General features: G+C 40.6%; 1 protein-coding gene across 1 annotated transcript in view; it reads left to right on the top strand.

Moving 5' to 3' along the window:
- Positions 1-23,564, top strand: part of CLSTN2 (calsyntenin 2) — a 586,341-nt gene that overhangs the window by 343,951 nt on the left and 218,826 nt on the right. Inside the window, exons 3-4 of the mRNA XM_039914124.1 lie at positions 16,575-16,770; positions 17,722-17,930. Coding sequence (XP_039770058.1) covers positions 16,575-16,770; positions 17,722-17,930 — 405 coding nt within the window. The remainder of the gene's footprint in view (positions 1-16,574; positions 16,771-17,721; positions 17,931-23,564) is intronic.

The following is a 23,564-nucleotide window of genomic DNA, read 5'->3' as shown; positions in this document are numbered from 1 at the left end:
ATGTGCAATGGAAGTGTTGCTGGATTGAATATGCCTGAGTCATATATGTGATTCTGCAATGTGCACATTTTGAAGTGATAAACATTGGCTAGATATGCTGTAGATAAATTGTGCAGGTCGGCTCAAATACGCATGCTTGACACATCCAGACTTTTCCTCAGTAATATTTTGACCAGGACTGTTTCAAATCTTACTTTTGGTCTTATAACCTTTAAGTAGCACCTGGCTTCTGTAATGCATCATCCCTCTGTCTTTCCCCCATCCCCTCGACTCCTACCCCAACCTCTGATGGGCTCAGTTTAAGTGAACAAACGTCAGTAAATTGATTTTAGTTCCTTGGCTGTAAGACTTCTCAGTCAGTCTTATAATAATTATGATGATGGTATTTGTTAAGCACTTACTATGGGCTAAGCACTCTTCTAAGTGCTGGGGTAGATATAAGGTAATTAGATTTGTCCCATATGGGCCTCACAGTCTTAATCCCCATTTTACAGATGAGGTAACTGAGGCACAAAGAAGTGAAGTGACTTGCCCAAAGTCACCCAGCTGACAAGCAGCAGAGCCGGGATTAGAACCCATGACCTCTGACTCCCAAGCTTGTGCTCTTTCCACTAAGCCACATGACTTATGATTATACTGTGTACATTTTCATGGATTGGGTCTTCTCCAGCAAATTATTTTTGCAATTTGGGACAGAAAATGCACGTCATCAACAATCTGGATAATTTAGGCTTGAAAAAATAATGAATGTCTTATTACAAATAGCTAAATAATTTAGTCTCATTGATGTAAAACATTAGTTAGTGGAAACAGTGTTAAAGCACATTTTGTTAATGATTTGGGGGTTATAGATGGAAGGAAAAGAACAAATGAAGGGTTTTTTTTAAATTGAAAGTAAATCAATTAATCATATTTACTGAGGACTTACTGTGTGCAGAGCACTGTACTCAGTGCTTGGGAGAGTGCAAAATATCAGAGTTGGTAGAGACATTTCCTGCCCACACTGAGCTCAAGTCTAGAGGGGGAAACAAACAATAATATACATAAATACATTTTGGATATGTACAGAAGTGCTGTGGTGCTGAGGCGTGAGTAAAAGGGGCAAATCATGGAGATGCAGAAGGGAATGGGAAAAGAGGAAATGAGGACTTCGTCAGGAAAGGCCTCTTGGAGGAGATGTGCCTTCAGTAAGGCTTTGTCTGTCAGAGTTAGATGTTATCACACTATGCCAAATTATTGAGCCTTCCTGTCCTCTCAAAGAAAAACTCAGGAAGGAAGGCAAAGGAGAAAGTTTGGAAAGGTCAAAGAGTCTCAGGACATGTTCTTATTCCAAATCACAATTCCCAGAATGCTGTGGATATTGGCTGAAACTTGACTTCAACAAGCTCAACTGAAATATAATTACAATTATGGTCTATGTTAAATTCTATGTGTCAAGCACTGTTCTAAGCTCTGGGGTAGATACAAGTTAATTAGGTCAGACATAATTCCTGTCCCACATGGGGCTCACAGTCTAAGCAGGAGGGAGAGTGCGTATTGAATACACATTTTCAGGATGAGAAAATTGAGGGTCAGAGAAGTGCCTTCAACTGTGTGCCCAAAGTAGAGAAAAGCACCATACCAAAGGAAAAAAGAAGTGTACCAAATGAGCTCTTGAAATCAAAGATGGGAAACGTACTTGATTAATCAATGAGAAGTGATTATTATATTGGGAGTTGAGGCAGTTTGGGGGATTATGTTACAAGGATAAAATAAAATGTAAGCCACCAAAAATATGATTTCATTTCACCTAAGTGCTATCAGTCTTGGAATGGGAACTGAAAACTTTGGAGCAAAATATTTTTAGAAACACATGCTGTGATGGGTGTGCAAAGACTGGTTACAGTGAATGCAAGTTTCACATCTCTCTTTAACCCTTAAAGCAAGAATGAAGTAATCAGTATTAATAATGTTGGTATTTGTTAAGTGTTTACTATGTGCCAAGCACTGTTCTAAGCACTGGGGTAGACAGGGGAATCAGGTTGTCCCTCATGGGGCTCACAGTCTTAATCCCCATTTTACAGATGAGGTAATTGAGGCACTGAGAAGTTAAGTGACTTGCCCAAAGTCACACAGCTGACAAGTGGCTGATCCCGGGATTCGAACCCATGACCTCTGACTCCAAAGCCTATGCTTTTTCCACTGAGCCACGCTGAAAACACACACTATACAGAAAACTATAGTAACTACTTAGAAAAATATGGTGAAGTTAGTAGACACTATCTCTGCCCCCAGATAGCTTAAAGAAAGAAGTTATTTTATCAAGAGGTAATGTGTAAAGCATAAAATTGCTTTGTGTCCTACCCCTTTCAACTGAAATCCCCTTGTAGACCCAGGACCATGCCTTAATCAGCTTTCATATGATCTTCCCAGCTTGTAGTAAAACACTTTGGTTCATCAAAAATTCCTGTTAAAGGATTATGATGTGATGATAGTCACAGAAAAATGGTAGCTAATAGATTGTCTGGGGTTACCGAATACCTCTGTGGCTTGGAACTGGATAGGGATCACTCTTAGAGACAGTACAGCCGGTCCTGACAAAATATCGATGGGCCAGAATACCCCATTTGGCTGGCCAGATGCAGGCCACAAGCTATATATTTTGCCCACCCTTGGATACAGTCAGCTATGAAATCCCAGAATGATAAAAACCCTACCGGCGAGGTGAGTTTCTAGGTTGTTGGATTCAGTGTATTGTAAGGAAACTATGACAACTCCAGGCTACTCCTGGTCACAGTCCCCAGATCTAAATTTAAAATGCACCGTTGTTCCACGCCAATTTACCATCAGAGAACAAAGCACGTGGCCCTACAGGAAATGTTTCTTGTTCGCAAACTGCAGGGAACAGAGAGGGTTTATTAGAATGCATTTTGAAATAAAAACGCCTGCTGCTAGAGAAAAATAGATCCATATATTCCGCTTGAGAGTTCAACTGCAAAAGAACAGGGGAGGACTTCTTGGAAACAGGGCAAAAAATGGACAAGTGGAGGAAAATGAGGCTCATCATTGAGGCCCAGCTTTTTGGTTGAAGTGAACAGACGTCTTTTGGAGACTTGTCCATCTTCAAAAATCACATCTACTACAGAGAAGCAGCATGGATTAGTGGAAAGAGCATGGGCTTGGGAGTCAGAGGACATGGGTTCCTATCCTGGCTCTGCCACATGTCAGCTGTGTGACCTTGGGCAAGTCACTTAACTTCTCTGGGCCTCATCTGTAAAATGGGGATTAAGAAGGTGAGTCCAATGTGGGACAGAGGCTGTGCCCAACCTGATTAACTTGTATCTACCCCAGTGTTTAGAACAGTGCTTGGCAAATAGTAAGCGCTTAACAACTATTCTTCTTCTTCTTCTTATTTATTATTTCTATGGAAAGTAGATACAAATCGCAGGATATCTTCTTCCACTCAGCTGAAATTAGCACTTCAAGTCTTGAAAGCAAAATGCTACTACAAGACTTAGCTAATATATTTTCTTGTTTTGGAGGGCATCAAGAATTGACAGGTCTTATCTCACTGAAAGCATTCTAGTTCCCCAGAGGCGGGGAACCATTATGCAGTCCTTTCCTGCAGTATTATAGCTTTCAGGTGGATTGTGAGGCTAAAATTAGAGTAAAGGTAAGTCTGTACTTGTGTTTCTTCACTGTAAATGGAAAGATCAGCGCACTCAAGTGAGAGGGTGAGGCTGAGGGGTATAGAGGAAAAGACCTGTCTAGTTTTCATTTTTTACTGATATGAAATATGTTTTGCTAAGAAGTGTACTTCAGTAAATGTTGTTGACTGTCAGACTGAATGGCATAAGGTCCAAAAGTCCCTCTAAATATTTTCAAAATGATTGGTGGACTCTGCAGAATGAAGAATGTATTGATCATTTTAGAGAGTGTTGGGAGCAGTTTGGTTTTGGTGACGAGGAGGAACCTAGATTGTGAACCCTATGGAGGTCAGGAACTGTGTCTATCAACCCCAGCACTTAGCAGAGAGCTTGGCACAGACTAAGTACTTAATGAATACACTCTATTAAATAATATTTATGGTATTTGTTAAGCACTTAACTATATGCCAGGCACTGTACTAAGCGCTGGGATGGATACTAACAGATCGGGTTGGACACAGTCCCTGTCCCTCGTGAGGCTCACAGTCTCAAACCCCATTTTACAGATGAGGTAACTGAAGCTCAGAGATGTGAAGTGACTTGCCCAAGATCACACAGCAGACAGGTAGCGGAGCCGGGATTAGGACCCATGAACTTCTGACTCCCAGACCTGTGCTTTGTTGACCACACTGTTTTTCCTTTGTTTCACCCTCCTTTTCTCTGACCTACCCCTGCCAGCTTCCTTATTGCCCTATGAGTCCAGTTCTCCAATGTACAATTTTGAACTTTGTAACAAGCCAGCCCTCCCCATTGGGATTGTCCTTCCCAAGGAGTGAATCCCTCCCATTTGCTCATGCAGCATAATCTTTCTCTCTCCCCTTCCTTTCCTTTTTCATGAGGTCATTACCATCCATCATCTATATTCACTCTGAGAACAAAATGAAAACCCTATGGTGAAGATTCAAGTGAGGTTGATAGCACTATGTCTGTGGACAGTTCTTTCAGGGATGAACTAAGTCCTTCCTTTTAGCCTGGCTAAGAGGAAAATGTATTGATGATTTCAAACATCTTTCCCTTCCTTTTCTTTCTGTAATGTCTCTTTTGGGAAATGCACACAAAATTACAATGGGATATTTTGTTAGTCTTTACTCAGTCAAAATACTAAAGGGTTTACTCAATGGGAAGCAAAAACTGATGTTAATCAAATGAAACATCTTGAATTAAATTCCCAAAGCATTGATTATAGAAGAATGACAGCTAGATACACTATTAAAACTGGCTTTTGTTTGTGGGGAAAATGAGACATTTTGCAGCACCACTGGATGTGTAGAATCTCCTCCAGAGACTCTCTGCAGAGTCTTTTGTTAGGTTAACAATGGGCTATTTGAATTTTTTTAACCTATTATATTGATCTGGATACTTTGTTTTGTTTTGTTTTAAGTATGCCAGATTATGTTAAGCAGAAATCTACTTACAAAGAAATGAAATCCTCAACAAATACGTATTTTTGAAACTAGGAATAGGTTCTGCTATACCAAAGCTGAGGCAAAATAATGTTTTGCCATTGGCTGGGGTGAGCATCTGTCTACCCCCTAGGATCTTGATATTCATCCCTTCCTTAACCCTTCCCACTTATGTTAATATCTTTAATTTGTTTATATTAATGTCTTCCTCCCCCTCTAGACTATAAGCTCATTGTGGTTAGGTAGCATAATAATAATAATTATGGTATTTGTTAAGTGCTTACTATATGCCAAGCACAATTCTAAACACTGGAGTAGATACAAGGATATCAGGTTGTCCCACCTCGGGCTCACAGTCTTAATCCCCATTTTCCAGATGAGGTAACTGAGGCACAGAGAAGTTAAGTGGCTTGCCCAAGGTCACACAGCAGGTAAGTGGCTCAGGAGAGATTAGAACCCATGTCCTCTGACTCCTAAGCCTGTGTTCTTGCAGTGTACACCCCCAAAGCACTCTGCACACAGTAAGCACTCAATACATACCACTGATTGGTGCATAATAAACTTTAAAAATGCCTCAATCATCCAAATGTATTTATTGAGTGCTTACTGTGTGCAGAGCACTGTGCTAATCATTCAGTCGTATTTATTGATTCAGTTTGAGCATATGTCTGGAACTCCCTCTTCACAGCCTACTGTTTGCCCCACTTTCAGGGCCCTTCTGAAAAAGCAGCAAGGCTTAGTGGAAAGAACACGTGCTTGAAGCAGAGGTTGAAGGTTCTAATCCTGACTCTGCCACTTGTCTGCTGTGTGACCTTGGGCAAGTCACTTAACTTCTCTGTGCCTCAGTTACCTCATCTGTAAAAATGGAGATTAAAAAATGTGAGCCCCACGTGGGACAATCTGACTACCCTGTATCTACCCCAGCGCTTAGAACAGTGCTCTGCACATAGTAAGCATTTTTAACAAATACCTTAATTATTATATCTCCTCCAGAAAGCCTTCCCTGATCGACCATTCATCTTCTAACCCTACCTTTCCACCTCCATATGCCATTTAGTATCACTTAAGCACCTGGGTACTCATACCACATCAGATTCACTTTTGTACATATCTTCATATGGTATTGCTTCCCCTATAATAAAGTTAAAAGAAATGATGCCTGCTGTCATGGCTCAGTGGAAAGAGCACGGGCTTTGGAGTCAGGGCTCATGAGTTCGAATCCCAGCTCTGCCACTTGTCGGTTGTGTGACTGTGGGCAAGTCACTTAACTTCTCTGTGCCTCAGTTCCCTCATCTGTAAAATGGGGATTAAGACTGTGAGCCCCACGTGGGACAACCTGATTCCCCCATGTCTACCCCAGCGCTTAGAACAGTGTTCGGCACATAGTAAGCGCTTAACAAATACCAACATTATTATTATTATTATTATTAAGGTTTTAAATAATTATAATTTTGGTACTTGTTAAGTGCTTCCTGTATGCCAAGCACTGTTCTAAGCATTGGGTAGATGCAAGTTAAGCAGGTTGGACACAGTCCCTGTCCCACACAGGGTTCATGCTCCTAATCCTCACTTAACACATGAGGTAACTGAGATCCAGAGAAGTTAAGTGACTTGCCCAAGGTCTCATGGGAGACATGTGATGGATTCCAGAATAGAACCCATGTCCTTCTGACTCCCGGGTCCTTGCACTATCCACTAAGCCATGTTCTTTTCATAGTTTGCAATCCAATGGGGAGAACTCAAATAAGTATAGATGTGAGGAAATTAATCAAAAAAAGATATGTACACCAATGCTACAAAGGATTGCTAGACTTTAAGCTAGACTTTAAGCTCCCCTCTAGACTGTAAATTCCTTATGGGCAGCACATGTGTCTCAACCCTGTTGCTTTGTACTCTCCCAAGAGCTTAGTACAGTGCTTTTCACACACCAAGCACTCAATAAATTCCACTGATTGATGTGAATACTCAATTGCTTATGTGACCACACCTGTGTAGTGGCTGTTCAGAAGGAGAAAGAGCTGGAGTCTGGTAGGAAAAAAAAAAAGAAATGAGAGGATTTAGTGGCACACTGAATATGGGGATTGAAGGTGATGGAAGAGTTGAGAGTTATTCCAATGTTAAGAGTGTTCTAGGTTTCCACTAGATTATACTATCCTCCAGATCTAGAAAGATTACTGAGCATGCTCACAGAACCACCGAGGAGATTTAACCAGGAAGGGCTCGACTCCAAGTTTCATCTTCCACATAATCCTGATCTCCACTTCCATTCCAGGCTTTAAAGCTGTTTATCCCAAAGTAAACTCAGCAGAGGATCAGCACCCTTAAGGATGACTCTGTGTAGGCCATCACTCATTACTCAACACTCATCATTATTGAAGCAGCGTGGTGTAGTGGATAAAACACAGCCTGGGAGTCAGAACGTCATGGGTTCTAATACCAGCTCCTCCCCTTGTCGGCTCTGTGAGTTTGGCCAAGTCACTTCACTTCTCTGTGCTTCAGTTACCTCATCTGTAAAAATGGGGATTAAAAAATGTGAGCCCCACGTGGGGCAGAGACTGTGTCCAATCTGATTTGCTTGTTTTCACTCCAGTGCTTAGAATAGTGCCTGGTACATAACAAGTAATAATAATAATAATGATGTTGGTATTTGTAAAGTGCTTACTATGTGCCAAGCACTCTTCTAAGTGCTGGGGTAGACACAGGGGAATCAGGATGTCCCACGTGGGGCTCACAGTCTTAATCCCCATTTTACAGATGAGGTAACTGAGGCACCGAGAAGTTAAGTGACTTGCCCAAAGTCACACACCTGACAAGTGGCCAAGCTAGGCTTCGAACCCATGACCTCTGACTCCAAAGCCCGTGCTCTTTCCACTGAGCCACACTACTCAAGTGTTTCACATATACCATAAGTATTATTATTATTATCAACCCATGTTATGACTCTACAAGCCAGAAGCAGTTGAAAAATCCACTTCAGCTGTGGAATGCACCCCCAGCCGTCACTTTCTCAAATGCATCCTAATGCATTATTTCTGCATTTCCCCAGGCATACCAAGTGTAACATAAAGCCCACTGAGACCCCATCTAAGGTTATTTTACCTAGAGGAATGTATTTTCTTTTTAGGCTATTTAAAAGAAAATTTGAAACTTCTGTAAATCATTGCAATTTACCAGATTTTCTGTCTCATTGTGGGGCCTTGGAGAAATTTGTTTGTTTAAAAAAATAACAATGTGTCACTGTTCAGGTGTCAAAGGCAGAGACACTCCTATCTCTGTTTCCATGTAAAACAAAAGGTGTCACTATTTTTCTTATACTCTACTTGCTTGCAGGAGGGATTTTAGTGCATCAGTAATAGGCTAAGAAGGACAAGATGTTTTTGAAGGATTATTTACCTGAATTAAATTTTCACTGAATATAGAATTGTTACCAAAAATACATTTAATTTTTTATTGAAGTACATGTACTTTTATAATTTCATCAATGTTCTAAAGTAGAGGTTTTTAAAGCCTCTGTCTTATTTGAAATTTTAGAGTTGATATGTTGACAAATATCTTCAAACTTTGATACATTGCAATTGTTCTCTAATATTAGTAATACTGTATTGGTTATAGAGCCATTTTAAATCTTGTGGACTGAGCCCTTAAGGTTTGTGATTAAAAAAAACACCACCTCTCTTGGGGAAATACTTCATGGAAAGGAAGGGTTTGTACAGGAAAATGCAATTTATCTCCTTTTCATCACCATCCTAAAAGAGAAAGTCTTGCATGATCAATCTTACCAACACAATTTGAAGTGTGTAATATCTGGCTGCTAATATCAGTCAATCAGTGGCATTTATTGAGCACTTACTGTGTGCAGAGCACTCTTCTGCACAATTGGGAAAATATAATACAACAGAGGGGGATTTTAGGAGGGCTTTGAATGTGGGAAGAATTATGGTGGCCTAGTGGAAAGAGCACGGGTCTGGCAACCAGGGGATCTGTGTTCTAATCCTGGCTCTGATGCATACCTGCTATGTGACCTTGGACAAGTCACTTAACTTCTCTGTGCCTCAGTTACTTTGCAGATGGAAAATGGGGAGTAAGACTGTGAGCCCTATATGGGACAGGTACTGTGTCCAAGTAATTATCTTGTATCTACCCCAGCACCTAGTACAGTGTATGGCACAGAGTTACCTCTTAACAAGTACCATTTACAAAAAAAAGGAAGTCAGTGTGGGGAGGATGGAGTGCCAGACTGGGGAGACTATAAATGAGGCATAGAAACAGGAGAGTTGAGATTGAGGTTTAGCTAGAAAGTTTTCTGGGGAGGAGCAAAGATTGGGGATGAAGAGAGTAGATGTCTAAGGTGTGATAAGCTGAGAAGCAGCGTGGATCAGTGGAAAGAGCCCAGGCTTGGGAGTCAGTGGTCATGGGTTCGAATCCCCGCTCTGCCACTTGTCAGCTGTTTGACTGTGGGCAAGTCACTTTACTTCTCTGTGCCTCACCTCATCTGTAAAATGGGAATTAACTGTGAGCCTCGCGTGGGACAACCTGATTACCCTGTATCTACCCCAGAGCTTGCAACAGTGCTCTGAACATAGTAAGTGCTTAATAATGTTGGTATTATTACTATTATTATTATTATAAGTTGGTGGAAATCCTTGAAGCAGATTGAGGGGAACATTTCTCTAAGAGGGAGAGACATGGGAAGCTGGTGGAGGGTTTTGAGGAGAGCAGTGCAGTGACCCAAATGATCCTCAGTAATATAGATAGGAAGGCAGAGGTGGAGGGTGGTATTATTAATTTAATGATTGACTACAAAATGCATTTATAGTCAAACTGCACCATAATTCCTCTTTATTGGGGGATTCATCAGTGATTCAAAAAATACAGTTAGAATATGCTTCTGATCCTCCAGAAAAGTCTGTCAACTCAAAAGACTAGAGACATTGTTGGAATTCTTTGAGGCAGTCTTCTAAGAGCTACTGATGGCTTTTGTTCTTGAGGCACAACTGCAAGAAAGCTTAAAGATAATTCTGAATTACTTCATAAACTTGGCTCTGTGCTTTGGACTGGCAAAAGCAATGTCACAAAACAACCTACACAGCCCTATAGAAAACCCTATTGATTAATGGCCGATCAGTGGTATTCATTGAGTACTTACTCTGTGTAGAACACTAAATTAAATGGTTATAAAACTAAAATTTTGACATATTCCCAACCCACAAGGAGGTTACAAGCAGCATGGCATGGTGGATAGAGCACGGGCCTGGGAATCAGAAGGTCATGGGTTCTAATATCGGCTCTGCCGTCTGTCTGCTGTGTGACCTTGGGCAAGTGACTTCATTTTTCTATGCCTCAGTTGCCTCATCTGCAAGATAGATATTAAGACTGTGAACCTTATGTGAGACAGGGACTGTGTCCAACCTGATTAGCATGTATCTCCTCCAATGCTTAGAATAATGCTTGCCACATAGTAATGCTTAACAAATATCATCATAATTATTCATTCTTTCCCTCCTCCCAGCCCCACTGCTCTTATTTACATATATATTATTTATTTTTATTAATGTTTGTCTCCCGCTCTAGATTGTAAGCTCATTTTGGGCAGGGAATGTTTTTGTTATATTATTATATCGTATTCTGCCCAGTGCTTAGTACAGTGCTCTGAACACAATAAACACTCAGTAGTTATGATTGACTGACTGACTGACTAAACACTCTAGTTCGTTCTGAAGACTGACTCTGCAAGGTTAAAACCACTAGAATTCAATTCGTAGGGCTAGAGGATTGATCTTGTGAGACCGAGAAACACTTTGGGAAATTAGAGTGAAAAATACCCCTAAATCCAGAAAAAAAGAAATACAAGACATGCTGGAACTTAGTTGCCCCATAAAGAAACCTTACCAGCCTGTTGTTCAGCTTGATAAGATCTTCGATTAAAAGTCTGGGGTTGGATACGGAGGGGAAAGAGGCTCTCTTTGTATAATATATTAAGGGTAGTGCCTAATGCATCAACCAGTCAATGGTATTTATTGAGAACCTACTAGGTGCCGAGCAAAGTACTAAGCATTTGGGAGAGTACAACAAGAAGAATTCGAAGGCATGTTCCCTTCTCAGGATGATCATCAGGCACTGGAAGTCAACACTGGCAGTCACTTACTTTAGAATCAACATATGTGAGGTTAGTTTGAGTCACAACCAACCTGAGAAGCAGTGTTGCCTAGTGGATAGAGCACAGACCTGACAGAAGACCCTGAGTTTGAATACCTGCTTTGACACTTGTCTGTTGTGTGACCTTGGGCAAGTCACTTCACTGGGCCTCAGTTTCCACATCTGTCAAATAGAGATTAAGACTGTGGGTCCCATGTGGGTCAAGGACTTTGATAAGTCATGTTATTGACCTGAGGATGCTCAGCATCCATTTCCATGATATATAATCCACTGAAAAACCCAGCGCTATCACCTGGGTGTTTAAGCAATCTCCAAGCCTTCAGAATGCTTTAGTTAAGGGAGGATGTGTCCTATTGAAAGCTGCCCATTTTCTTTCTGGTTTCACTTACCTCTCCAGAAAGAAACTATCTGATGGATCTTCTGATCCTTGTCAATGTCAGCACCCCCATGAAAGGCTCAGGATGGGATAGGCCCCTTTCATTTTTCGTTTTGCTACTTTCCCTTTTGTCACCGATATTGGTTGGCAGTTTACTATTTCACTACTTCACAGCCTATTGCGAAACCATGGAGCAGGTTTGACCTGGTTTACCGCTCCAAATGGAAAGTCTCAGATAACCAGGAAAGAGCTTATCTTGCTAAAATGAGGATATTAAAAAGTGAAGTAGTGGAGGACAATGAGTGCATTCGTGGGAGAAAGGCACTTAGCTTTCAGTTAGTTTTCAGTGCTTTATTCTTTTACCCATTTCACCATGAGGCTTGTTAGAAAAAATGCCAGCATGGGATTCTGTAAAAATGGATTGTTCTTAATCAAACTCTGGGTCGATAGACTATTAAAAACAAAAGCCCAACATTAAAATAGCTATCGACTGGATGTCTTTGGAAACTTCATTAGCAAGAAGCAAAGGGAGGTTGCCATTCTGTAAAGCAGTGAGTTTCTTTCCTCCATTGCACTCAGTTCGGGGAAAAAAATGTCTGCTCCAAGGTTCTGCTGCTGAGCAATATTTGCACTGAACTTGTAAGAAATGGGGCAGCTGAGACAGTATTCCTGTAGTTAGAGCAGTGTAGAGAGCTGATAAAACTAAGAGATAGTGTGGTCTAGTGGAGAGAGCATGACCATGGGAGTCAGAAGGACCCATATTCTAACACCAGCTCTGTTACTTGTCTGCTGGGTGACCTTAGGCAAGTCACTTCACTTCTCTGTCCCGCAGTTATTCCATCTGTAAAATAGGAATTAAGTCTCTGAACCCCGTGTGGGACAGGGAGTATGTCCAATCTGATTATCTTGTATCTACCCCAGTGCTTAGTGAAATGCCTGGCACTTAGTCTGCACTTAACAAATTCCATAGGAAAAAAAAAAAACACATTGCAAACCTTTCATACCACCAGTTGAACTTGGACCAGGCAATTTATTTCCTATGTCCTATAACAGATGCTTTGTGTCTGCAGGGTGGCTTAGTGGATAGAGCATGGACGAGGGAGTTGGAAAGACCTGAGTTCTAATCCTGACTCCTCCACTTGTCTGCTGTGTGACCTTGGGCAAGTCACTTAACTTCTCTGTGCCTCATTTACCTCTTCTGTAAAAAAGGGATTAAGAGTGCACGGCGCAGTGGATAGAACACGGGCCTGGGAGTCAGAAGGTCATAGGTTCTCATCCTAGCTGCCCCACCTATCTGCTGTGTGACCTGGGCCAAGTTATTTCACTTCTTTGAGCTACTTTAAACTCATCTGCAAAGTGGGGTTTGACACTGTGAGCCCCACTTGGGACAAGGACTGTGTCCAACCCAATTTGATTTTAACCATCCCAGCGATAAGTACAGTGTCTGGCATATAGGGAGTGCTTAACAAATACCACATTAGTATAAGTGCTTAGTACAATGCTCTGCATAAAGTAAGCACTCAATAAGTATGATCAAATGAATGAATATGAGCTCCCTATAGGGCAGGGACTGTGTCCAACATGATTAACTTGCTTCTACCCCAGCACTTACAACAGTGTTTGGCATATAGTGCATGCTTAACAAATACCATAATTATTATCTTTATCATTATTACTTTTCATCCCCCAAATTTAAAGAGGGGAGTCATTCTCCCAGCTCTAGGTATTGCATGGTGATTAAAACTTCAAGTATCTCTGTGAAGTTCTCCCTCTCACGGGAGGGAGAAGGATAGCAACTGCGCTGGCCAGGATGGAGGGAAGTGGAGACTAGCTGTTCTCTCCATCCTCAATGTGTAAACTCATGAAATTTGGCAGTCTGGCCTATTGAAAAGACCATGGGAGTTGGGAGACACAGGTTCTAATCTTGGCTCTGCCACTCATGGGCTGTGGGAATCTAAGGCAAGTTACCTAACTTCTCTATGTCTTGGTTTTGTCATTTATAAAATGGAAATGAAACATCTGTTCTTCCTCCCTCTTAGACTGTGAATCCCATGTGGGACAGGCATTGTGGCTCATCTAATTATTTTGTATCTACCTGAGTGCTGTGGACAAGGGCTTGGGAGCTGGGGATTAGATGCTAGGGATAGTGCAATTACAGAAACACCTGTGTGGAATCATTTGGTGATGAGCCTGCAGAAAGAATTGAAATATGCCTTTACAGTTTCTTTGTGCTTTGGGTAAACTAGCTAAGGGGGTAAATCCCACTACTCATTGATTCATTCAATCATATATATTGAGAGCTTACTGTGTACAGATTACTGTAGTAAGCCCTTGGGAGAGTACAATACAACAATAGACACATTTGCCTATGGGTTGGAGCTGGCCATATGGTATATGCTTCTAGAAATATCTGTATGATCTCAGAAGTGGGCTGGCTGCCCTAGGGCAACCCCTATTTCTATACTAGTTGTCTCTTTCATCAGAGATCAGAAATGAAAGACTCTGGAGATCAGGCCTGTGAAATGAGGTGTTAGTGTAATCAATATCATTAAGAGGAATCAAATCACTGTAGCCCTCAGGTATAGATGAATGCAGTTTGCCTAAAGGACTGAGAAAGTCTGAGCCTGGATTCAGATTTCACACTAGAAATTATCACTTCTCCACACTTAATCCTCTCATCCCTTCAAAGATCATTTCTCCTTCCCTCCCCCCCCCCCCCCCCCCCCGCCAGGAACAAAAGACACTTGCAAGCAAGTTTTTTATCAACAGATGATTAAATATGTAAGCTACTTTCATTCAATCAATAGTATTTATTGAACACTTAGTGTGTGCAGAGCACTGTACTGATCACTCAGGCGAGTACAATACAATGATAAGCATATCTATTCTCTGCCCACAGTGAGTTTACAGTCTAGAGCAGGAGAGACAGACATCAATACAAATAAATTACAGATATGTGCATAAGTGCTGTGGGGTTGAGTGGGGGAAGAAAAAAGAGAGCACGGCAGAGTGACACAGAAGGGATAGGGAGAAGAGAAAGTGGGGGCTTTGTCTGGGAAGGCCCCTTGGAGGAGATGTGCCTTCAATAAGGTGTGAAAGCAAGAGAGACTAATTTTCAGATTTGAGAAGGGAGGAGGTTTCAAGCCAGAGGCAGAATGTGAGCTAGGGGTGGGTGGTGAGATAGGTGAGATCAAGGCACAGTGAGATGGTTATCATTAAAAAGTAGAGTGTGTGGTCTGGGTTGCAGAAGGAGAATAGTGAGGTGAGGTAGGGTGTAGTGATTTAGAGCCAATGGTGAGTGTTTTTGTTTGATGTGTAGGTATTTGGGCAATCACTGGAGTTTTTTTGAGCAGCGGGTTGAAATATACTGAACATTTTTGGAGAAAAATGATCCAGATAGCAGAGTAAATTATGGACTAGAGTGGGGAGAGACAAGAGGGTGGGAGTTCAGAAAAGAGGCTGATGCAGTAATCCAGGTGGGATAAAATGAGTGAGTGTATTAACATGTTAGCAGTTTAGTTGGAGAGGAAAGGGTGGATTTTAGGGATGTGGTATAGGTGGGACAGACAAGATTTAGTGTGATAGATTGACGATAACGCCAAGGTTATATACTTGTGAGACAGGAAGGATGGTGGTGCCATTTACAATGATGGGAAAGTCAGAAGGAGCTCAGGGTTTGGGTGAGAAGGAGTTCTGTTTTGGGTATGTTAAGCTTTGGGTAATGGGGTGTGTTATATTGTACTCTTCCAAGCACTTAGTACAGTGCTCTGCACAAGACAGTGGTCAATAAATACCATAGACTGATTGAGTAAGGTACTCTGAGACAAATGGAAAGTTCAGTCATTCATCTTCCACTGATAATTCCTTCAATAAGCTTTCTACACTCTTCTTACCTTCTTCATTATCCAAGATTCTTTCTGCTCCCTGCACGATCCAAACGTTGTTTCCTTTTTTGTGTGTCTTTCTCCTAAACTGAGTCATTCTCACATGTTACTCTCTACTTCTCAAATGGGTTTCCTCTTTCAAAGTATGACTGCAAATCCAACCCATCCTTAGTCTTTCCTTTTATACCAGTAAAGGATATTTGACCAGACACTCAAATCCAGTTCTCTTCAGCATAAAAGACTAACTATAACAACATAGTGATCAATTTATCACCAGTATTTATCTAGCATCTACTGTAATAGAAACAACCCCTAGACATTTGTAAAGTTCTTTTTTCAGTTAGGCAATTCAGGTTTTTTTCAAATATTTCAAAAGCCTAATTCTGTTTTTGTCTCTTTCCTTCAGATTCTTTGGTAGATTGTAAACTCCTTGAAGGCAGGGATCATGTCTATTAACTCTTTTCTACTCTTCCAAGAGCTTAGTACTGAGCTATGCACAGATAAAATGATCATTGAACTTCAGGTTTAAGTATGCAAACTCAAGTGTCTCTCCAGCCTTGCTTGCCTATCATTTTTCACATCTGCTTCTTAGTTTATTAATATTCCACGACAAAGTTTTGATCAACATTTTTCCAGGATTGTGAGATCTGCATGGTGTTATTGATGTTGGCAGGAAATGTCTGTTTACTGTTATATCATACTCCAAAATTCTTAGTGTAGTGGTCTGCACACAGTAAGCACTCAATAAATATTATTGAATATATTGCTTATTTTGGTGCAAATAACTCGTTGACACCTTATGACACCTTATGAATGGCTAAAACTGCAGGAAAATCTTTTTCATAAATAATGGTCATGTTCCCGCCGAATAAAAGTACATGGTGGGTTTGGAAGTTTGGCTATAAAATGCCCAATAATATATTAACAAAGTGAAAATAACTCTGTTCAGATTGTTATTTGTTCAAAGACATTTAACATTTTCAGAGCAATAAACTGCTAGTTACCAAACTGTTTGCTCTGTTGAGAGGTGTACAGTCAAACTGACCATTCTTTGCTGTTGTTCTTTCAGGTGAAATTTGTGCTTTTAAAATCCATGGACAGGAAATGCCCTTTGAAGCCGTAGTGTTAAACAAGACATCTGGAGAAGGTCGACTTCGAGCAAAAAGTCCAATTGACTGTGAACTACAGAAAGAGTATACATTCATCATCCAGGCATATGACTGTGGTGCAGGTCCTAGCGGAATAAACTGGAAGAAATCGCACAAGTGAGTGACGGTAGAAAGAAAACCAGAGCTTTAGTTGTTGCGTGTATTTACACTAGGCTCTGGTTCAGGCTGAAGGACTGCTTTAATGCTTTAGTCAGGGAAAAGCAAATGGATACTAAAGGCTTTATCTGAAAAACAGACTGCTTTCTGGCGGATGGGGAGGGTTGTCTCCTTTTTCCAATAAAGAAATTTCCCTCTTCCACTTCATCAGCTTCATTTCACTTCTGGTCATGAGCCTTTGTGTGTGTGTGTGTGACTCTGTGTGATTTCCAGCATTGATCTAAGGGAGTTCAGGACCTATAGCCTATTTTTTTAGAAGTATTTCCTCATTCTACTCATATTCCCAAGTAGATTGCCCAAAGTGTTGGTCTGAGACTTGAAAATCTGATGGAAATTGGTATTCCGGAAACAAATGTGAATTTTCTTTAGTTACTGTGCACTTCTTCCATATGTAGAAATCCACTATGACCTATTGGAAAGACCACAGGACTCAGAATCAGGAGACTTGGACTCTCATACAGCTGCTCCCCTTGCCTCTTTGTGACCTTGGGCAAATCACTTGACTTATTTCTCTGTTCCTCAGTTTTCCCTGTTTTTCCCTATTCCGTAAAGCAAGTGCATACAACTTTCCTTCAAATTTGCTACATCTACCCATTTTCACCTTTTCTCAAAGGGATTGTCAGGCACAACTGGTACTTATTAATGAGCAGTAGAATGAGATGTGAGAGGAAAACAGATGCAGAACGTAGTGAGAAGGAAAGGTGAACTCATTCTCTGTAGATATTTCATCTCATCTGCCACTTTCATCTCCCAGCTGTCCTTTCATTAATAAATCCTAGGTTGGGACGGTGAACAGATGTGACTGTTGCCTCATTCAATATTGAGCTTGGCGTGTTTGTGGCATGCTTTATTTTTTTTATTTTCTTCAAATTGTTCATTTGCACATTGCAGGGCAGTGGTGCACATCCAGATCAAAGATGTGAATGAGTTTGCTCCAACCTTCAAGGAGATGGCGTACAAGGCCACAGTGACTGAAGGAAAGATCTATGACAGCATCCTGCAAGTAGAAGCTATGGATGAAGACTGTTCTCCACAGTACAGCCAGATATGCAATTATGAAATTGTCACCACTGATATACCATTTGCCATTGACAGAAATGGTGAGTCCTTGTAGAGGGATTTGGTTAAAAGAATTCAGAATTTAAATCATATATTCTGAAATAGATACCAACTACCTACCTGCATTTTATGTGAAATCCTTTCAGACCTAAACTTTCAGGGCATTCCGAGCTTCTAACTCAAAATATCCGGTATTGGCCTAGAGGGAGAGGACACACTCTTTGATCAATCAGCGGAATTTATTGAGCACTGACGGAATGGTGAACACTGGATTTAGCATTCAGGAGAATACAATGCAGAATAGTTGGTATATGAAATCTCTGCCTTCAAGGAGCTTACGGTCTAGCAATATCTTTTAAGCGAGTATGTGTAGCGCAGATGTCAAAGTCTTTCCTGGGGTTGGGTGTTAGGAGTAGGGAAGAAAATGGTTGAATTTATACTCTTTACACAGCTTAATAACCATTTGGTGTGATTATTTCCCACATGCATCACACTCTTCTGGCCCATGCTACTTGGCTTTAGGGTAAAGTTGATGCTGAACCTTGCTATGTGGAAATTGTAAAAACTCTACCTCTCTCAAGTCTGTGATAAAAGGTCAAAGCTATTCTTAAATCTCTACCTCATCTTCACTGAAAATTATCTCACCAGCTCAGAATGAGAGAGTTGGGAATCCTCCTTAGACAAGATTTGGTTAAACGTTTCCTACTGAATAACTGTCCTTAGTAATACAGACAATAAGCAATGTGGAAAACCTTTGCAGGCAAATACAGAAGAACCTCTGTTCCTAATGAGTGGACAAAAACACTGCAGCATTTTCCAAAAGATATTAATGTCAGTATTGCTAGATAGGGAAGTGACATGACGTAGTTGATAGAATATGGGTCTAGGAGTCAGAAGGTTATGGGTTCTAATCCCACCTCCACCACTTGTCTACTGTTTGCTCTTGGGCAAGGTACTTCACTTCTCTGTGCCTCAGTTACCTCATCTGTGAAATGAGGATTAAGACTGTGAGTCCCATGTGGAGCAGGAACTGTGTCCAACCAAGTTTGCTTGTATTTGCTTAGCACATGGTAAGGGCTTAATAAACACCATTATTATTATTATTATTATTGTAAACTCCTTGAGGAAAAGAATTGGATCTCTTAACTGAATTCTCTGAAAATACAGTGCTCTCCAAAGATTAAGTACTCAACAGATACTATTGAATGAGAACAGCACAGTCTTCTGCACACAGTAAACACAATAAATTGGACTGAGTAAAATAAGGCCTACTTTCTACAAAAACAAATCACACATGCATTTAGATAGTATTCTCCAAAGGTGTCATATTTGCTCTTGAAGATAATCTGAGAGAGATGCTTCAGTTATTTTATTGTTTTGCTGGTTGCTTAGAGCACTTGTTTCCCTAAACTTCAAAAAGCCATGTGTTGATAGAGACTAATGAGAAAAATAGTCTAATTCTAACCTGGTCAAAACTTCAAAGACCCAAAATCCCAGACCTCCTAATTTTTCCCTTTGAGATAACAACAAACCAAATTTCCCACCTTAATAATTACTGGGAAGCAGCATGTGCCTAGTGGAGAGAACTGGACTGGAAGTCAGAAGGACCTGCGTTCTAATTCTGGCTCCAGCAATAATAATAGTGGTATTTGGTAAGTGCTTACTATGTACCAAACACTGTCCTAAGTGCTGGGGTAGATACAGGGCAATCACGTTGTCCCATATGGGCACACACTTTTCTTCCCCGTTTTCCAGATGAGGTAACTGAGGCATAGAGAAGTTAAGTGACTTTCCCAGGGTCATACAGCAGAGAAGTGGCAGAGATGGGATTAGAACCCACATCCTCTGACTCACAAGCCCATGCTCTTTCTACTAAGCCAAGCTGCTTCTCCAATTGCTTACCATGTGACCTTGGACAAGTCGCTTCACTTCTCTGTGCCTCAGTTTCTTCAACTATTAAAAGGAGATGCCTGTTCTCCCTCATACTTAGACCATGAGACCCTTGTGGGACAGGGTCTGTGCCCAATATAATTAACTTGTACCTCCCCCAGTGCCTAAAACAGTGTTCCACACATAGTAAGTGCTTAGCAGCATGGCTCAGTAAAAAGAGCCCAGGCTTGGGAGTCAGAGGTCATAGGTTCAAATTCTGGCTCTGCCACTTATCAGCTGTGTGACTTCCCTGGGCCTCAGTTCCCTCATCTGGAAAATAGGGATTAAGACTGTGAGCCCCATGTGGGACAACCCGAACACCTTGTATCCTCCCCAGCGCTTAGAACAGTGCTTTGCACATAGTAAGCACTTAACAAATGGCATCATTATTGTTAACAAATAACATAAAAAATGGTACTTCTATGTGAATATTAATGGGTTAAGAAATGAACTAAACACTAGGGTAGATTCAAGATAATCTGGTCAGACTAAATCTCTATCTACATTGAAATCCAAGCAGTTCAAAGACCTTATGAGTGGGTGTAAATGAAAATCAGAAGAATGCATTTGTTACCACCAAACATAGCAATAGTGATATCTGGATTAATAATTGATTATTAATAGATACCAATCATATGATTTATACAGATTAGTTTATCAGGATATTTTGCTGTCCAGCCCAGTGAAAAACTTCATTCACCTTTGATGAACCAACTAGACATATGCAAATTCATTTTCCTGACTTGCTCATTAAAAGTAATAATAGGTTTCTCTAACCCTCTACCATCATCTCTCATTTACAAGAAAAATGTGTATGGTTGAGGAATGTTTGCTCGTGGTGACAGTATTTGCCAATGCCGCCCTCTAAATGAAGATAGTCAGAATGTATGCAGCGGTATACACATGGGTTTCACGCCTTAATGAACATTCAAATTGTCCTTCATTTATGACTCCTCCTAATACCCTGGAGTAATACTTAAAGAAAAAGCAGCATTTTTACACTAGTGAATCTGTCAAGAAGATTCATGAATTTGTTGATGGGTTTGGACTTATCTTTTTGGCTTTTTTTTCTTTGATATTTGTTAGGGACTTTTCAATGCGCAGCAAACTGTACTGAGCATGGAAAGAGTTACAAGGTCATTGATTTAGACCGGTCCTTTGCTGAGGACCGGTCTGAACTCACAGTTTGGAAGGAACTGGGAGAAGGAGAGGACACACCCCTAGAGAAAGAACAATTATAACAAATAACCATGAAGTAGGAAAAACAAAGTCTATCATCAAAAACAACAATGACCTTGAACCCTGCCAGGATATTTTTGGATTTCCAGCTTGGCCAGACCTGAGTATATTCTCTGAACCCTACCTGTCCATAGCTGTGAGATATGGTCCCTTCAGTTTTTCTGTGGAAAGGCTTCTCTCTCTGATAAATGGACTCCTCACTCCAGAAATATGAGGGAGTAAAGTGGGAGCAAGATGTAATTTTACTCTCACCAACATAAATAGTTGCATTCAGGATCATTAAAGAAAAGGATGAATTTTAACTAGAGGGAAGTGTGATGGCCTATTTTGGATTCCGGTTATTTCACATTATGTTATGAATACTGCGTTAAAAATACAACCCTCTTAACATACATTAAGTTCTTGTTGTGGAAAGAACTAAATTAGTTTTTCAGACAGTTTCATTAGGGCTTGTTATGGAACTGTAGCTGCAACAAATCGAGCCCAGGGATATGGTTTGTATAATTATTTCAGTAATATATTCAACAGAATATGGTATGCTTAATGAAAACCGGATTAGAGACACTGACGATTTCTCTTTAGAGATGAGCATATCATATGCAGTAGATCTGCATGAACCAAACTGAACTATTCATTGATAATTCAGATTTCTTTATGCCATGATTTTTGATTTGTGCTGTCAGAAACAGCATCTGATTTTCTCCAACCATATTTTTAGAAAAGTAAACAGAACTGGCAATGAAGGCTGGAAATATAATTTCTTGCCATTCAGTTCTTGGTCAGTTTCCTGAAATTGATAGTGAAAAATCTTGGCACTAAGTAAGAGTCAGAATTTTGGAGAAGGTAGAACATGGAAACGAGGCAATTATCTCTAATTAATGCCCCTAGGTTTACACCTAATCGGGCACTCCATAGTTTGGCAAAAGTCTGTCGGGATGGGATGCAGCATCTGTTTTAAAAGATTAGACTATTTTGAAAAGAAAACATACTCCATCATCATTTCCACACCTGCCCTCTGTGATGACAGTTAACTTCATGCCACCTTCAATGACTATCGCTCACCGGAGTTTGAAAGTTTGTCTATTACAGGATGAAAGATATAGTAGGGAAAGTATAACAAAATGTCAGGGAATTTGAGGACCTATGTATTTTGGTGTGTATTTTGTACCTGTAGCATTCTCTATTGGAGACTGGTGCTATTCATTCATTCAATGGTATTTATTGAGTGCTTACTATGTGCAGAGCACTGTACTAAGTGCTTGGAATGTACAAACTATATCAACAGAAGGCTTTTATTCTAATGTCCAACCAGTCAGTGGTATTAACTGAGCACTTACTCTCCCACAGCTGGTGATAGCAATGAGGGTCCTCTGCACGTAATAGTCAATCATATTTGTTGAGTGCCTAGAGAAGCAGTGTGGTTCAGTGGAAAGAGCCCGGGCTTGGGAATCAAAGGTCATGGGTTTGAGTCCCGGCTCTGCCACTTATCAGCTGTGTGACTATGAGCAAGTCACTTAACTTCTCTGTGCCTCAGTTACCTCATCTGTAAAATGGGGATTAACTGTGAGCCTCACATGGGACAACCAGATTACCCTGTATCTACCTCAGTGCTTAGAACAGTGCTCTGCACATAGTAAGCGCTTAACAAACACCAACATTATTATTATTATTACTGTGTGCAGAATGCTGTACTAACCACTTGGGAGAGTACTATATAACAGTATAACAGATACATTCTCTGCCCATCATGAGCTTACAGTAAGCATCCAATAGATTCCATTCATTGATTGATTGTTTGGGGTGGGGACTGGGACACTTTGCCAGAGGACCCTGAATTGCAGCCCCATGATGACCTGGATTAATCCAGACCTGCCCACTGGGCTTGGAGGGCAAGTAGAGAGGAGACTGGGAGTGATGCAACAAACTGCAAATGAATGCAGCAGGTACAAATAAAATCTAAAAACCTAGAGGCCTTAATTTTTGGCAGTTCTTTCACCTCTCAGGACTAATGAAAATAAAAGTAAAATATGTAGCAATCTTAACTTTTTAACCAAACCATTTACTTTAATCCTGTTTCTGAGCAGTAAATGATATCAAATTGACCAAAGAGATTTTGCTGCAGCTTCTGAAGAAGGCTAACATTTCCAGCAAGGAAGTGTTTCATTAAGAAATTCAGGAAGAAAAACTGAGGGGTAATTGTTGGAGAGCACCTGAATCTGATCCACTTGGACATGTTTCTTAACTTTTTTTGGGGGGGGGGGGGGGCGGTTGAACACTGGAAACAGCAGTGCAAGCTGACCTACTTTAACACTTCATGCACATGAATAAAAATCTGTTGAACAGAGAGAAGTCATAATAGATTGGTTTCAATCAGCTTCGTGCCATTTAAAGATGTCACAAAAGCAATCCATTCATTTTTTCAATATGCTATTTCCCTAAATGAACATGTACAAAAAGAAGACATTGATTTGTACATCATCAGTCCAAAATGGAGGTGTTACGCTTTT

Source organism: Ornithorhynchus anatinus, chromosome 1 (assembly GCF_004115215.2).
Source record: "Ornithorhynchus anatinus isolate Pmale09 chromosome 1, mOrnAna1.pri.v4, whole genome shotgun sequence".
Lineage (NCBI taxonomy): Eukaryota > Metazoa > Chordata > Mammalia > Monotremata > Ornithorhynchidae > Ornithorhynchus > Ornithorhynchus anatinus.
The sequence above is the reverse complement of the archived record's forward strand: the minus strand, read 5'-3'. Positions and strand labels throughout refer to the sequence as shown.